A 17,515-nucleotide genomic window follows, 5' to 3' on the forward strand; every position below is an offset into this window, starting at 1 on the left:
TTTAGTTCCTAATACTACGCTGAAAATGTTTCAATGTAATGTTATGGGGAAATTTCTCAGAACAATTACATTTCATTTACACCCCAACTAGAAGAGTCAACCCATTTGAAAAGTGTATATTAAAAGGTTAAGGAAAATATTAAATTAAAAAATATATTTGGCCTCAGATAGAGTGTCCCTAAATAAATTACTTAATATTCTGTAGGAAAGCCTATTTCCAAGCAAGTTATCCCAAAAGTCATGGTTCTTGGTAACTCCCAAATCATAAGCTGCCATCCTCACCTGTTCTGGATTCACTTCCGGTACTGCTCCTGTCTCCTGTGAGAGTTGTGGCCTCTGAGGAAAGAAAGAGAAGAATCAATAGGTCTAGGAAATTTGAGATGCTGGTAAAAAGCACTGAGTTGCTATTTTATCACTTAATTTCTATAAAGTTATCACCCATGCAAGATGAGGATGTCCTCCTTATTGAACTACCTGTGCTGGAACCTCCCAAGGAAATGGTTGTCCCAGAGAATTTACCAGAAGTCCCTAAAATGAGAAACTAAAGGAACTAATAGAGCAAGCAGTACTGGAATCAGCAACGTGGTCCTGAACCACTGGAAGACCTTTCTTGAAAACTTGTTTCAGAAAATATGAACCATGAATAATTTTTGCCAACTTACTAATGTCTTTATACTGACTATCCCTTCCCCTGTACTCTACTGAAAAAGGAAGCTTAACTTCACTTTCTTGATTTCACTTCAAATGTTGTGCTTTCCTTGTGCTCCCAGGAAGGAGAAAAAGACTTGAACATTCTAAATGTTCTCATATCAATAACTGGCGATATTGTGCTTATCAGATGCTGAGCAATGCCCTCCTATGAGATATTTACACCTTCCCCTGCTGACTTTAAGTAGTTCATCCTACCTTGCTTGGGACCCTGTGAACTGCTGCTGACACCAAATGAAACTGTGGTGGTAGCTGCTAAATTAAACATAGTGACACTCTGCATAACAATATACCAGTCACCCATCTCACATTATGGAAGCATTTCCTGTGTGCCTGACATCCACTTCTCAGAGACAAGAATAGACAGAGGTCTCTGCCTCATGTGATTTACATTTATGGGAGAGAGAAAACACGAAATAAACAAGAAGTGTAATAAATATGCTCGAGAGATGGCAGCAGGTGATAGTGCTATGCAGACTCATGATGACCTGAGTGGGGAGAATCAGTGTTCTATGGATGCTGCTGCAGGTCAGTGGGCCTCAGACAGGTGTCCAGAGAACTAACACTGTCACACGGGCTATGGGGCAACGCCTAACTTAGATAACCCTGTGTCTGAAACTCCTTAGCAGAACTACTCAGATTGGCCAGAATACATGTTGTCCTTCCAGACAAGAAGTAACCACCTTTCCTCGGCCCCCTTTCTCATTTATGTGTTATCCTGAGCACAAAACAACAATGATGAGAACTCTGAAGCCTGGGACTGATGAAGCTTACCTCCTGGAGCTTCTGATCTGGTGGTCCTGATCCCTCTGGTGGAACTTGTGGCCTCTGAGAGAAAAGAAAGCAAGGATGACATCTACAGTACGGGAATTACAGGATTATGTAACCCTAGGAGCCTGTCGCCCGAGCAGCCATGGTGTTGCATTCCCTGTGTGCTTGTGGACTTGCCTGTGTTTTTGTTCCCAGGTTCCAGAGTCTTTCCAGAGGAAGCCCCAGTGGTAGCTATTAAGAAAGAGATGGGTAATAATGGGTAAGTACCTCATCATCATCAAGTGGACAGAGAATAACAACCTCATAAATGGATAAATCTGTATACTTATTCAATATCTCAGGAATCTGGGCTTTAAATCCCAAAAGGTCAACTATATATTCCTCATGTAATATCCTTCCCACAGTATAGTACCAAAAGAATTTAACTTATTGGGTCTCCATTTAGCTAGAGTTCCGGAAGAGGCTTCTAGCAGCTATCACTCTAGATTCTCTACATAACTGTCCAATGGCTGCATGATTACCTTGGGGACTAGTGGGAGGATCTACTTAAAGTACAGAAATATATTAAATTTTGGGTTTCTGATTTGCTATCACTGACTTGCTATTTCTGTGTGTCTGATTTGCTATTAATTTCAATAGCAAACCTGCAGTTACTTTTGCACCAACTTGATATACTTAATAAATGAAGGTAAGATCTTACCTAACAATGTTCCATGTGAAAAAATATGTGACATGCATACATTTCAAGCAATAACCTTTAATGGATATTATTAAAGAGTGAGTGCAACGACCGAGCAATGCTCACCAGTGGTTATTCTACCTCTTGTCATTGCACTTCCACCTAGGGACGCTGTGGCCCCTGAGAGACAGAAAAACAGGGAAGGCATATTAGAAAATATTCAAGGACCATGAAAAGAAGACGATACAACTTCTTGAAAGAACAGCAGCAGAGGAGACATCGAACATCGAAATATGGGAGGAGCTCTGAAGGTTCCCTGGCAACCCACAGACTCACCCGTGTTGGAACTGCCAGGGGCAAGAGTTGTGCCAGGAGCTGCCCTGGTGGTGGCTGAAACACAAAGAAGAGTGGGATCACCATGGTGATCAACCTTTCCCTTTCCTATAGGCCTGCCTCTAAAAACTGCCCAGACTTATCTGAATTATTTATGAATGGTGCTTTCACTGATTCTTCCTGATATGGTGCCCTGTATATTTTCTCCTTGTCCATTTTACTAGCAAAACAATCAAGAGGTCCGAATCCTTAACTTGAGACCATATGTCTGGTCTTTATCAGGAGACTGGTAGTGTTCCCCTTATTTACTATTTTATGCCCCGGAATATGGAAGACCAAAACAATTTCCCTGGGACTCTTATGCGTCAAGAATATACTAAACATTTCTGTTGTTTCTGAGGCATGAAAACCATTATTTACGTATGTTTCTAAGGTTCATTTAAGTTATCTCTTCTTCCCTAGATCAAAACTGTTCATAGTTCCCAGTAACACCCTGGCAACGTTTCTATGTAACCTCACAGGAGAAACTTCTCAGAACAAATGCAATAGATACCCCAATTTAAAAGAGGCTACTGGTAAAGTTTTAGAAAATATAAAATCTAAAGGAAGTTCTACTGGGCCTAAGATTCATTATCCCTAAATAAATGCATAATATTCTGCAGAAAAGTCCACTTCCAAGCAAGTCATCCTAATGAGAGTCAAGCTTCACAGTAACATGTGAATTATGGGCTGCTCATCCTCACCTGCTCTGGATTCAGTTCCAGTACTGCCCTTGCCTCCTGTTAAAGTTGTGGCCACTGAGAAAAGAAAGAATAGGATCAAGAGGTCTGGGAGACATTGGCAAAAAGCATTAAGTTGCTATTTTATGACTGCAGCACTACAAAGTCATCATGCATTCAAAATGAGGATTTCCTTCCCATTCAACTACCTGTGTAGGAAACTCCAGATGTAATTCTTGTCCCAGGGAATTCACCAGAAGTACCTACAATGAGAAAGTAAAGCAGCTAATAGGACAAACAACACTGGAAACAGCCATACTGCCTTGATACACTGGAAGACCTTTCCTCATAATCTCTGTTTCTGAAGGAAATGAATCGTGAATGGTTTTCCCTACAATGTATACACTATTGTTTTGCTGCTGGCTATTTTTTCTATCACGGTCTATTTAAAAAGAGGGAAGTTTAATCTCACTTTACAGATTTCACATCCAGTGACTTGGCTCTCTAGTGATCCAGGAGCAAGAAAAAGTCTTGAACATTCTAAGTGTTCTCCTTTGTGGAAAAGGTAATATTGTAATTATCATGTTTTTAAGAATAAACACATAGGAGATGTTTATAGATTTATTTAGTGTTTTTCTGTAGCCTGTGCCAGCTGGCATGGGATCCTGTGAACCGCTGCTGACACGAAGGGAAATGAGGGTGGTAGCCATTGAAGTAAACAGAGTGACATTCTACATAAGAATATGCCTGTCACTCCTCTCATATTCTGGAAGCACTTCCACTGTGTCTGACAGTCTTCTGTCAATGAGAAGAAGAGACAAGGGTCTCTGCCACATGTGATTTACATTTGTGGGAGAAGGAACAGAGGAAATAAACAAGAAGTGTAAAAACCATGTTAGTGAGATAGCAGCAGGTGATTGTACTTTGCAGAATCATGATGAGCAGAACGGGGAGAATCGGTGTTCCAGGAAGGCTGCTGCAGCTCAGTGGGCCACAGACAGGTGTCTAGAGAACTAACATTGTCACACAGGCCATGGCGCAATGCCTGACTTAGATGGCCCAGTTTCTGAAATTCCTTAGCAGAACTACTCAGGATGGCCACAGTACATGTTGTGCTTCCAGACAAGAAGTAACCCCCTTTCCTTGGCCCCGTTTCTCGTTTATGTGTTACCCTGAGCACAAAATGACAATGATGAGAACTCTGAAGCCTTGGCTTGACGAAGCTTACCTCCTGGAGCTTCTGACCTGGTGGTCCTTACCCCTCTGGTAGAACTTGTGGCCTCTGAGAGAAAAGAAAACAAGGATGACATCTACAGTATGGAGAGTGCAGGGTTATGTAACCCTAGGAGCCTGTCACCCGAGCAGTCATGGCATAGCATTCCCTGTGTGGCTGTGGACTTGCCTGTGTTGTCATTCTCAGATTCCAGAGTCTTTCCAGAGAAAGCCCCAGTGGTAGCTATTAAGAAAGAGATGGGTAGTCATGGGTAAGTACCTCATCATCATCAAGTAGGCAGAGAATAACAACCTCATAAATGGATAAATCTGTATACTTTTTCAATATTTCAGGAAACTGGGCTTTAAATCCCAAAAGGTCATCCATATACTCCTCATATAATACCCTTCTCATGGTATAGTACCAAAGGAATTTTTACTTATTGGGTCTCCATTTCTCTAGGGTTCAGGAATAGGGTCCTAGCAGCTATCACTCTAGATTCTCTATTTAACTGTCCAGTGGCTACATGATTACCTTGAAGACTAAAGGAAGTGTTTGCTTAAAGTATAGAAAGAAATTAATTTTCAGTTTCTGATTTGCTATCACTGATTTGCTATTTCTGAGTTGCCAATTTGTTATGATCTTCAATAGCAAAACCGCAATTACTTTTGCAGCTACCTGATATAATTAATGAATGAAGGTAAGATTTTACCTAACAATGCTCAGTGTTGAAGAAATGTGTGACATGCATACATTTAAAGCAATAAGGTTTATTGGATATTATTAAAAAGTGAGTCCAATGACCCAGCAATGCTCACCGGTGGTTATTCTACCTCTTGTCGTTGCACTTCCACCTAGGGAAGCTGTGGCCCCTGAGAGACAGAAAAACAGGGAAGGTATATTAGGAAATACTCAAGGACCATGAGAAGAACATGATACAACTCCTGGAAAGAACAGCAGCAGAGGAGACATCGCACATTGAAATATGGGAGGAGCTCTGAAGGTTCCCTGGCAACCTGCAGACTCACCTGTATTGGAACTGCCAGGGACAAGAGTTGTGCCAGGAGCTGCCCTAGTGGTGGCTGAAACACAAAGAAGAGTGGGATCACCGTGGTGATCAACTTTTCCCTTTCCTCTAGGCCTGCCTCTAAAAACTATCTAGGCCTATCTGAATTATTTATAAATGGTGCTTTCCATGATCTTTCCTGATGTCATGCCCTGTATATTTTCTGCATATCCATTTTACTAGCAAAACAATCAGGAGGTCCAATTCCTTAAGTTAAGGCAATATTTCTGGTCTTCCATCAGGAAACAGGTGGTGGTCCCCATGTTCACCATTTTACTCCCTGGAATATGGGAGACAAACAATTTTCCTGGGACTCTTACAAATCAAGAATATACCAAACATTTCTCTTGCTTCTAAGGCATGAAAACCACTCTTTAGGAATGTTTCTAAGGTTCATTTAAGTTATCTCTTCTTCCCTACAACAAAACTGTTCATAGTTCCCAGTAACACCCTGGCAACGTTTCTATGTACCCTCACAGGAGAAACTTCTCAAAACAAATGCAATAGATATCCCACTTTAAAAGAGGCTATTGGTAAAGTTTTAGAAAATATAAAATCTAAAGGAAGTTCTCCTGGGCCCAAGATTCATTATCCCTAAACAAATGCATAATATTCTGCAGAAAAGTCCACTCCCAAAGAAGTCATCCTAATGTGAGTCAAGATTCATGGTAACATATGAATTATGGGCTGCTCATCCTCACCTGCTCTGGATTCAGTTCCAGTACTGCCCTTGCCTCCTGTGAAAGTTGTGGCCTCTGAGAAAAGAAAGAATAGGATCAAGAGGTCTGGGAGACACTGGCAAAAATCACTGAGTCACTATTTCTTGACTGCAGCACTACAAAGTCATCATGCATTCAAGATGAGGATTTCCTTCCCATTCAACTACCTGTGTGGGGACCTCCAGATGTAAACGTTGTCCCTGGGAATTCACCAGAGGTACCTACAATGAGAAAGTAAAGAAGCTAATAGGACAAACAACACTGGAAACAGCAATGCTGTCTTGATCCACTGGAAAATCTTTCCTCATAATCTGTTTTGGAGGGAAATGAACCATAATGGTTCCCTGCAATGTATCCACTACTGTTTTGCTACTAACTACTTCTTCCATCACAGCCTATTTAGAAAGAAGGATGTTTAATCTGACTTTACAGATTTCATGTCCAGTGACTTGGGTCTCTCGTGATCCAGGAGCAAGAAAAAGTCTTGAACATTCTAAGTGTTTTCCTTTGTGGAACAGGTAATACTGTGATTATCATGTTTTTAAGAATAAATACATGGATGTTTATAGCTTCCTTTAGTGCCTTTATGTAGCCTATGCCAACTGGCATGGGATTCTGTGAGCTGTTGCTGACACCAAGGGCAACTTTGTTGGTACCCATTGAAGTACCATTCTACATAAGAATATGCCTGTCACTCATCTCACATTCTAGAAGAATTTTCACTGTATCTGACAGTGAGAAGAAGAGAGAAAGGTCTCTGCCTCATATGATTTACATTTGTGGGAGAGGAAACACAGGAAATAAACAGGAAGTGTAATAAATACGTTTGAGAGATGGCAGCAGGTGATAGTACTTTGCAGAATCATCATGAGCAAAGCGGGGACAATCAGGGTTCCAAGAAGACTGCTGCAGGTCAGTGGGCCTCAGCCAGGTGTCCAGACAACTAACACTGTCACACAGGCCGTGGAGCAATGCCTGACATACATAACCCAGTGTCTCAAATTCTTTAGCGGGAATACTCAGGTTGGTCAGAATACATGTTGTGGTTCCAGGCAAGAAGTAACCCCCTTTCTTTGGTCCCCATTCTCATTTATGTGTTCACCTCAGCACAACAGGAAAATTAGGAGAACCCTGAGGCCTGGGACTCGTGAACCTTACCTCCTGGAGCTTCTGTTCTGGTGGCCCTGATCCCTCCTGTGGAACCTGTGGCCTCTGAGAGAAAAGAAAGCAAGCATGAAGTCTTCAGTATGGGAAATACAAGGTTATATAACCCTAGGAGCCTATCACTTGAGCAGCTATGGTGTAGCATTCCCTGTGTGCTTGTGGACTTGCCTGTGTTGTCATTCCCAGGTTCCAGAGTCTTTCCAGAGAATGCCCCAGTGGTAGCTATTAAGAAAGATATGAGTAGTTACAGGTCAATACCTCATTACCATGAAGTGGGCAAACAGTATCAAACAGTATACAGACACAGTCTGTATACTTATTTATTATTTCAGTAAACTGTGATTTTTTTTTTTTTCAGACATTCTCACTCTTACCCAGGCTGGAGCATAGTGGCACAATCTTAGCTCACTGCAACCTCCACCTCCTGGGCTCAAGCCATCCTCCAGCCTTAGCCTCCCGAGTAGCTGGGACTACAAGCACATGCCATCATGCCCTGCTAATTTTTGTATTATTATTATTATTATTTGTAGAGACAGGGTTGCACCATATCGCCCAGGCTGGTCTCAATCTCCTTGGCTTAAGTGATCCTCACGCCTTGGACTCTCAAAGTTCTGGGATTACAGGCATGAGTCACCATGCCCAGCTGTAAACTGGACTTTTTATGCCTAATAGTAATCTGCATATTCTTCATATGATATACATGTGACAGAATATTTACCAAGTAATTTTTTACTTATTGGGCTTTCTTTCTTCTAGCGTTCAGGACTAGGGAGATAGAAGCTAACTCTCTACAACATCTAAATTAGTGTCAGTGGAATGGCTGCATGATTGCCTTGGGAGTTGTGAGGACAGCTGTTGAAAGCATAGGAAATAAGAACAAAATTTGAGAATCTGAAACCTCAGTCAATGAATAATGGTAAGATTATCTCTAATAATACTCAGTATTGGAAAAATGATTCGCATGGATACATTTCAGTCTGTACTCCTTTGGGGTTATTATTGGCAGGTGAATGCAATGCTCACCTGTGGCTAATCCACCTCTTGTGGTCCCACTTTCTCCAATGTATGTTGTGGTCTCTGAGAGAGAGAAAAACAGAGAGGACATACTTGGAAAATATTGAAGGGCCATGAAACAGATATGACAGTATTCATGGATAGAATTGCACCAAATGAGGCATCTAATTATGTAAAGATCCTTGAAGAGTTTCCTGACAACCTGTAGATTCACTTGTATTGGAACGGCCAGGGACAAGAATTGTGCCAGGAGTTATCCCAGTGGTGGATGAAACATCAAGAGGACTGTGGTCATTATGGTGCTTATGATTTTTTTTTCCCCCAAAGATCTGGCTCTAGAAAGAATCTAAGCAAATCATCATTATATCCAAATAACTCTTTTTCTGGATCTTCCCTGATGATAGGCCAGATGTATTTTCTCATTAACAATTTTATTATCAAAATAGTAAGGGTGATCAATTTCTCAACATGTGGCATTCTTGGAATTCCATTAGAGGAAGACAGGTGGTTTCCTCCCATATTCATTGGTTTTACTTTACAAAAATTAAGTTTAATGAGAATTTCAGATATTCATAAAATAATAATTATTTGCATTGCTTTTGGGGCATAGAAACCTTTACTAGGCATGATTTCAAGGTTCATTTACCTTGTCTCTACTTCCCAAGAGCAAAACTTTTCAGCTCATACTAAAACCCTGGCAATGTTTATAACGTTATAGGAGAAATTTCTCAAAACAAATTCAAGAGACATCACATTCAAAAGACACTATTGGTAATTTGTGTTTTTTTTTTTAACAAAAGAAAACATTAAATGTAAAAAAAAAATTATTTGGGCTTGGATTCATTTTCCCTAAAAAAAATGCACAATGTTCTGTAGGAAAGTTCACTTCTAAACAAGTCATAATAATAAAAGTCATAATTCATATAACTCCCAAATCATGGCCTGCTCCTCACCTACTGTGGATTCAGTTTCAATACTGCCCCTGCTTCCTGTTAGAGCTGTGGCCTCTGTGGGAAAAAGAGAATCAAGGGGTGTAAAGAATTGAAGATACAAGGAAAAAGCTATTTTATGATTGCAGCTCTAAAAAGTTACCGTACATTCAACATGAGGATTTCCTTCTTATTGAACTACCTGCGTGGGAATCTCCAGATGTAATGGTTGTTCCTGGGAATTCACCAGAAGTACCTAAAATGAGAAGAGTAAAGGTACTAATAGAGCAAAGGATGGTAAAAGAAGTGATATGATCCTGAACCACTAGAGGCCTTTCCTAAGAACGTATGTTTCAGAAGGAAATGAACCATGAATGACTACCCCTTTGTTTCTTTGCCCCTCAACTGAACACTGTTGCTTCTGGGGTTCCCCTTTCCAGAGATCCCAGTGAATGCGAAAGGAGACCTTATCTCCCCCTCACCTGTTGAACTTCGAGAAGCTGGGCTCCCTGATGTGACAATGATGTGTTAAGAAGAAAAAAGCAGACTACCTTCTATTTTTATAAATATTTATCATCAATTACTTGAGGTATTTTGATATTCACATGTTTAAAAAATAACTCTCTAACTCTAATATTCCCATGTGATGACTTTATTCAATCTATTCTACCTGGCTTGGAATTCTGACTTCAGGTGAAACTATAATTGTACCTATTAGAGCATATAGAATGAAGAATTTCAAAATAATTTCTTTCATCATCCCACTAATATTTATTAAGCATCTCTCCTGTGTAATATTGTTTTAGGACCTTGGGATGCATCAGTGAGCGAAATGTTCAAAGATCTTTCTCCTAATGCACCTTACATTCTAGTAGCTGGAGGCCAGCAATGAACAATAAACGTAACAAATAAGTCAGTGTGAAAGATGTTAGTAAACACTTTGGGAAAAAGGCAAATTGTATAAAAGGCAAATTGTATGCCCTGAATGGTGGGGGGTATCCAGCAGCTTGCCCTCATCCCTGCTACATAATAAATAGCTTTGCAAGTCTGGGCTCCTGGAAATCCAGAGGGATAACCCAGGTGAGGCCAGGGAATTCCTATGCACACCCAGGTTTGTGACTCTGGCATGCTGCGTTCCGAGAGGAAATTTAGGCCCCTTTCCTCAGCCCACCTTCACATCAATGTCTTCACTGCGGAGAACAGGGATTTGCTTAAAGCACCAAGACCTCATAGTAAAAAGCTCACCTCCTGGACGTTCTGCTTGGCTGGTGTCACTCCCTACTATGGAAGTTGTGGCCCCTGAGAAAGAGAAAGAAAAGAAAGGAAGGAGTGAAGACTAGTTTTTGAGAGAGTACACACTGTACTGTGGGCAGAGTATGTCAACCAAGGTGCCCATGTCTAGATTTTGCATGTATTTTCAGACTTGCCTGTCTTGTAACTTCCCGGTTTCAGTGTTTTTCCAGAGACTACAACGGTAATACCTACAACAAGAAAGAGATGGTGTCACTAGCTGAACTCTACTTCCACTTCATTTCTATAGGAATCTCAAATCCCCACTTAGAAGCAAACTATTACTCTGAGACTCACAGTGCTAGAAGAAATTCATATTTGTCCCATGCAACATTTCTTTCCACAGCAATTTTACTGAGACAGTTCTCAACAATCATGTCCTTCTCTTTTGGGGGAAGATAAGAATTTTCTCCCCATATTACTTATTTAGCTGTCATTGGTTTGATGTCATGATGGTTTAGTGAGGGCCTTTGTAAGCTCAGGAAATAAGGAGACTGTCTAGTCTTTTTTATGAATTTTCTCAATATAGCATATACAAATCATGTAGATATTTTCAGAAGACTATTGAAGGTGTCATTAGGAATTACAGGTCTTAGTCTAGCAGCACTCACCCGTGGCTCTTCCAACACTTGTTTTTCCACTTACTCCTAGGAAAGTGGTGGCCTCTAAGGGAAACAAAGAGATAAGAGTTACCTGGAGAATATTTAAGGATTGTGGAGAAGATATGGTGCTACTCCCGCAAAAAATAATACAAAGGAGATATCTAATTACAGGAGGGCACGTGGAAGATTCCATGTCAACCTGTTGACTTACCTGTCTTGGAACTGCCAGGAGCAACAGTTGTAGCAGGAACTACTCCAATGGTGGCTGAAACACAAGGGGAACTGGCATCACCACAGTGACTCCTGTTTGTCTCCTAAAGACCTGCCTCTAGAAGGAATCTGTTTACATCTTTAAGATGTCAAAGGCCACTTTCTCTGGCTGCCACTCGGATGTGTTTTCCCATTCGTTAATAAACTACCAATGGAGTCAAAGGGGCAAAATTTCAGGATTACACCTGACATTCCATGACAGCAAAACAGGTGGTTTTCTCCCATACTTACCAGTTACAATGCCAGAGGTAGAAGACAAAAAATTATTTATTTCATGATAATTTAATCTATTTTTACTTTTCTTTTTAATTTTCATATAAGTATACATATTTCTGGGGGTTATATGGGAGGTTTTGATATATGTATATATTTTGTAATAATCAAGTCATGATATTTAGCTTATCCATTGTCTCACTTATCATTGCTTTGTGGGTAGAACATTCAGAATCTTCTTATCAAGAACATTTGAATGTACACCATAACATTGTTTACCATAGGCAACTCATTGCTACAAAACACCAGAACTAATTACTCCTAATTGCTCCCCATTAGGTCAAAATCATTGCCCCATTGACCTAATACTATAATTATTTCTCTTGCTTTGGGGGCAAGGAAATATCTATGCAGGCATGTTTTTAAAGTTCATTTGTGTTATCTGTACTTCCTGGGATCAAAACTTTTTAACTTCTACTATTACACTGGAAATATTTATATATAATATTATATGGAAATTTCTCAAAACAATTACATCCCATTTACACCTCATCTAGAAGAGTCAACCCATTTGAAAACAGGATTTTAGGATATTTATAGGGAAATATTAAATTAAAAAATATATTTGACCGCAGTTACATTGTCTGTAAATCCATATTTAATATTCTGTAGGAAATCCTACTTCTAAGCAAGTCTTCCTAATGAGAGACATGATTTATGGTAACTCCCAAATTATGGGCTGCTCTTCCTCACCTGTTCTGAATTCACTTTCAGTGCTGTCCCTGCCACCTGCGAGAGTTGTGACCTCTGAGGAAAGAAAGAGGAAAATCATGAGGTCTGGGGAATTTGAGATACGAGTAAAAAATATTGAGGTGCTATTTTATGATTGCAGCTCTACAAAGTTATCATTCATGCAAAATGGAAATTTCCTTCCCATTGAACTACCTGTGTGGGAACCTCCAGATGAAATGGTTGTCCCAGAGAATTTACCGGAGGTACCTAAAACGAGAATATAAAGAGCTAACAGAGCAAGCAGTACTGGAATCAGCACTGTGGTCCTGAACCATTGGAAGAATTTTCTTGACAACTTCTGTTTTAGAAAAAGTGTACACCACAATTTTTTGTGAACTTCTTGTTTAATGTTCTCATACTATTCCTTCCATTGTGCCCTAGCAAAAAAAAAAAAAAAAAAAGAAGGAAGCTTAATTTCACTTTACTGATTTCAGTTTCAGTGATGTGGCTCCCTGCCATTCCAGAGGGAAAAAGGAGGAAACATTTTTATATTTCCAATGTTCTTATTTGTGTAATTGGTGGTAGTGTGATAATCAGGTATTTAAGAATACACTCATGTCGATATTTTTACATTTCCATGGTGTTTTAAGTAGCCTCCTTGACTGTCTTCAGACCCAATAAACTGCTGCTGACACCAAGTGAAACTGTGAAGTAAACAGTGACACTCTACATAAGAATATGACTGTCACTCATGTCATATTTTGTAAGCATTTCCTCTGTGCCTGACATAATCCTCTCAGTGAAAAGAACAAAGTAACTGCCTTGTGAGATTTGTGTTTGTGAGAGAGGAAATAGAAAATATGCAAGAAGTGTAATAAACATGTTACAGAGATGGCAACAGGTGATAGTGCTTTGTGGAATCATGATGACCTGAGTGGGGAGAATCAGGGTTCTGGGGAAGCTCCTGCAGGTCAGTGGGCCTCGGCCAGGTGTCCAGAGAACTAACACTGTCACACAGGCCATGGAGCAATGCCTAACTAAGATGGCCAAGTGGCAGAAATTCCTTAGCAGGACTACTCAGAATGGTCAGAATACATGTTGTGCTTCCAGGCAAGAAGTAACCCCCTTTCCTTTGGCCCCATTCTCACTTATGTGTTCACCTCAGCATAACAGGGAAATGAGGAGAACCCTGAGGTCTGGGACTGGTGAACCTTACCTCCTGGAGCTTCTGATCCGGTCGCCCTGATCCCTCCTGTGGAACTTGTGGCCTCTGAGAGAAAAGAAAGCAAGCATGAAGTCTGCAGTATGGGGAGTACAGGGTTACGTTGCCCTAGGAGACTGCCATCTGAGCAGCCATGGTGTAGCATTCTCTGTGTGCTTTTTGACTTGCCTGTGTTGTCAATCCCAGGTTCCAGAGTCTTCCCAGAGAATGCCCCACTGGTAGCTATTAAGAAAGGGATGGGGCAGTGGTGGGTCATTACCTCATTACCATGAAGTGGGAAAAGAGTATTAAGCAAATAAATGGACACAGGCTGTATACTTATTTATTATTTCAATAAACTGGCCTTTAAATGTCAAAAGCTAATCTCTACACTTCTCAAATAATATTCTTCCCATGGTATATTTGCCCATTTTTTTTAACTTATTAGACTTCCTTTTCTCAATATTTCATGAACAGGAAAATAGAAGCTAACTCTAGATTTTCTATGTAACTGTCAGTCAAATGGCTGCATGTTTACCTTGGGGGGCAATAGAAGAGTCTGTTCAACCACAAAATATTAGAATGAAATTTGAGATTCTATATTTAGTCAGTGAAAAATGGTAGGAACTTTCCTAACAATGTTAATATGGGAGAAATGAGAGTATGGATACTTTTCAAACCACAGGCTTTATTGAATATTATTACCAAGTGAGTGCAATGACCCAGCAATGCTCACCTGTCAGTATTCCACCTCTTGTTTTTGCACTTTGTGATAGGGAAGTTGTGGACTCTGAGAGACAGAAAAACAGAAAAAACATATTTGGAAAATATTCAAAGGCCATGAAACAGATATGACATTACTCTCATAAACAATAACACCAAAAGAAATATCTAATTATGAGAGGAGCTCTGAAGAGTTCCCTGTCAACCTGTAGAACCATTTAATTCTCAATGCAATCAGAGGGGCCACTTCCTCAGCTTGAAGCAATATACATTCCATGAGAGGGAGACACACAATTTTCCATACTCACCAATTTACTGCCAGGGATGAAACATAAAAAATTAAGTTTGCTGGCAATTTGAGACATCAAGAAAGCACTAATAATTGTATTGGTTTTAGGGCATGGAAACCTCTATACACGTATTTCTAGGATTCATTTACATTATCTCTCCTTCCCTGGATCACAAATGTTTTTTGCTCCTACTAATATCCTAGCCATACTTATATATAACATTACAGGAGAAATTTCTCAGAACAATTACAAGAGCCATCTCACTTCTAAGATGATATTGGTAAATTTGGGGGAAAATATTTAACTTAAAGGCAGAACTATTTGTTCTAAGATGCATTGTCCAGAAATAAATGCAAAATATTCTGTAGGAAAGCCCGCTTCCAAACAAGTCATGCTAATGAGAGTCATGATTCACGGTAAATCCCAAATCATGAGCTGCTCCACCTCACCTGCTCTGGATTCAGTTCCAATACTGCCCCGACCTCCTGTGAGAGTTGTGGCTTCTGAGAAAAGAGGAGAATAAAGAGGTCTGGGGAATCTGAGATACTGGGGAAAAGTATCACAGTGCTAGTTTATTATTGCAGCTCTGCAAAGTTATCATGCATTCCAGATGAGGAACTCATTCTCATTCAACTACCTGTGTGGAAGCCTCCAGATGAAATGGTTGTCCCAGAGAATTCTCCAGAAGTACCTAAAATGAGAAAAATAAAGGAGCTAATAGGACAAATAATACTGGAATCATCAACGGGTTCCTGAACCACTAGAAGACCTTTCCTAAGAACTCTGGTTTCCAAAGGAAATTAACAATGAATAACTTTCCCCCAACTATCGACAGATGATTTGCCATGGATTATCCTTTCCCCCGCAGCCTATTCAAAAACAGTAATAGTTTAAATTCAGTTAAAAAAGGAAAGATGCTTAAATTCACTTTACTAACTTCACTTTCAGTGATGTAGTTTCCTGGTGTTCCTGGAGGAGGAAAAATGTCTTGAATATTCTAAATGTTCTCGTTTGTGTAACTGATAATATTGTGATAATCAGATGTATAATAATATACTTCTATGAGATATTTATACCTCCCACTGGTGATTTTAAGTAGTTCATCCTACCTGGCTTGGGACCCTGTGAACCGCTGCTGGCACCAGGTGAAACCGTGGTGGTAGCTGTTGAAGTAAACAGAGTGACACTCAAAATAAGTACATACTTGTTACTCATCTTATATTCTGTAAGCAATCCTTTGTACCTGACATTCTCTTCTCAGTGAAAAGAACAGACAACAGTCTCTGCTTTGTGAGGTTTCCATTTGTGGGAGAGGGATCACAGAAAATAAACAAGTATAATAAATATGTTCAATAGATGTCAGCAGGTGATAGTACTTTGTGGAATCATGAGGAGCAGAATGGAAGAATTGGGGGTTCTGCGGAGGCTGCTGCAAGTCAGTGGGCCTCAGCCAGGTGTCCAGAGTACTAAAATTGTCACACAGGAAATGGAGCAATGCCTGACTTAGATAACCAAGTGATAAGGTTTGACTCTCAGTCCCCACTCATATCTCATGTTGAATTGTAATCCCCAGTGTTGGGGGAGGAACCTGGTTGGAGCTGATTGGATCATAGAGGCTGGATTTCCCCCTTGCTGTTCTTGTGATAGTGAGTTCTCACGAGAACTGCTTCTTTAAAAGTGTGTAGCACTTCCTCTTTCACTCTGTCTTTCTCTACTGTCACCAAGTAAAGATGTACTTGCTTCCCCTTCACCTTCCACTATGATTGTAAGTTTCCTGAGGCCTTCCCAGCCATGCCTCCATACAGCCTGCAGAACTGTCCATCATTAAACTCGTTTGCTTTATAAACTACCTAGTCTCAGGTAGTTCCTTAAAGCAACGTGAGAACAAACTAATACACCCAGTTTCTGAAATTCTTTAGCAGAATAACTCAGAAGATCAGAATACATGTTGTGCTTCCAGATAAAAAGTAACTGTCTTTCCTTGGCCCTCATTCTCATTTATGCGTTTACCTCAGTATCCCACAACAGGGCAAAGAAGAGAACTCTGAAGCCTGGGGACTGATGAAGCTTACCTTCTGGAGCTTCTGATCCGGTGGTCCTGACCCCTCTTGTGGAACCTGTGGCTTCTGAGAGAAAAGAAAACAAGAATAAAGACTGCAGTATGAATACATACAGGGTTATGTAGCCCTAGGAGCCTGTCACCTGAGCAGCCAAGGTATAGTATTCCCTGTGTGCTTTTGGACTAGCCTGTGTTGTCATTCCCAAGTTCCAGAGTCTTTCTAGAGAATGCCCCAGTGGTCTTAAGAAAGTGGCTAATGGGCAACAAGCAAATAAATTGATAAAATCTATATACTTATTCAATATGTCAGTAAACTGGGTTTTAAATGCTAAAATGACATCTGTATATTTCTCATATAATATCCTTCCCACAGTATATCTACCAAAGACATTTTCACTTATCGATACTTTTTTTTTCTAGTGCTCTGGAACAGGGAAATGGGGGCTATCTCTAGATCATCTATATGACTGTCAATCAAATGACTGTACGACTGCCTTGGGTGTGGAAGGAGAATCTGCTTACAGCACAGGAAATAAGAATGAAATTTGAGTTTCTGATCTTTCATCAATGAACAACGGTAATATGTTCTCGATCAGTACTCAATATGGGAGAATCCAGTCACATGGATTCATTTTGCACCACAGTCTTTATTGGATATTATCGGCAAATGAGTGCAATGACCCAGCAATGCTCACCTGTGGCTATTCCTCCTCTTGTTGATGCACTTCCTCCTATGGAAGTTGTGGCCTCTGAGAGACAGAAAAACAGAAAAGACATATTTGAAAAATATTCAATCACTATGAAATGAATAAGATATTAC

General features: G+C 40.2%; 1 protein-coding gene across 1 annotated transcript in view; it reads right to left on the minus strand.

Moving 5' to 3' along the window:
- Nucleotides 1-17,515, minus strand: part of MUC19 (mucin 19, oligomeric) — a 181,107-nt gene that overhangs the window by 58,274 nt on the left and 105,318 nt on the right. Inside the window, exons 67-94 of the mRNA XM_055358896.2 lie at nt 17,391-17,444; nt 16,709-16,762; nt 15,274-15,327; nt 15,086-15,139; nt 14,360-14,413; nt 13,639-13,692; nt 12,636-12,689; nt 12,444-12,497; nt 11,419-11,472; nt 11,217-11,270; nt 10,561-10,614; nt 9,518-9,571; nt 9,340-9,393; nt 8,396-8,449; nt 7,541-7,594; nt 7,367-7,420; nt 6,376-6,429; nt 6,191-6,244; nt 5,452-5,505; nt 5,242-5,295; nt 4,613-4,666; nt 4,439-4,492; nt 3,420-3,473; nt 2,495-2,548; nt 2,285-2,338; nt 1,657-1,710; nt 1,483-1,536; nt 283-336 (exon numbers count right to left, since the gene is read on the minus strand). Of these exons, the coding sequence (XP_055214871.1) occupies nt 283-336; nt 1,483-1,536; nt 1,657-1,710; nt 2,285-2,338; nt 2,495-2,548; nt 3,420-3,473; nt 4,439-4,492; nt 4,613-4,666; nt 5,242-5,295; nt 5,452-5,505; nt 6,191-6,244; nt 6,376-6,429; nt 7,367-7,420; nt 7,541-7,594; nt 8,396-8,449; nt 9,340-9,393; nt 9,518-9,571; nt 10,561-10,614; nt 11,217-11,270; nt 11,419-11,472; nt 12,444-12,497; nt 12,636-12,689; nt 13,639-13,692; nt 14,360-14,413; nt 15,086-15,139; nt 15,274-15,327; nt 16,709-16,762; nt 17,391-17,444 (1,512 nt within the window). The remainder of the gene's footprint in view (nt 1-282; nt 337-1,482; nt 1,537-1,656; nt 1,711-2,284; nt 2,339-2,494; nt 2,549-3,419; nt 3,474-4,438; nt 4,493-4,612; nt 4,667-5,241; nt 5,296-5,451; nt 5,506-6,190; nt 6,245-6,375; nt 6,430-7,366; nt 7,421-7,540; nt 7,595-8,395; nt 8,450-9,339; nt 9,394-9,517; nt 9,572-10,560; nt 10,615-11,216; nt 11,271-11,418; nt 11,473-12,443; nt 12,498-12,635; nt 12,690-13,638; nt 13,693-14,359; nt 14,414-15,085; nt 15,140-15,273; nt 15,328-16,708; nt 16,763-17,390; nt 17,445-17,515) is intronic.

Source organism: Gorilla gorilla, chromosome 10 (genome assembly GCF_029281585.2).
Source record: "Gorilla gorilla gorilla isolate KB3781 chromosome 10, NHGRI_mGorGor1-v2.1_pri, whole genome shotgun sequence".
In the NCBI taxonomy this organism is placed as follows: domain Eukaryota; kingdom Metazoa; phylum Chordata; class Mammalia; order Primates; family Hominidae; genus Gorilla; species Gorilla gorilla.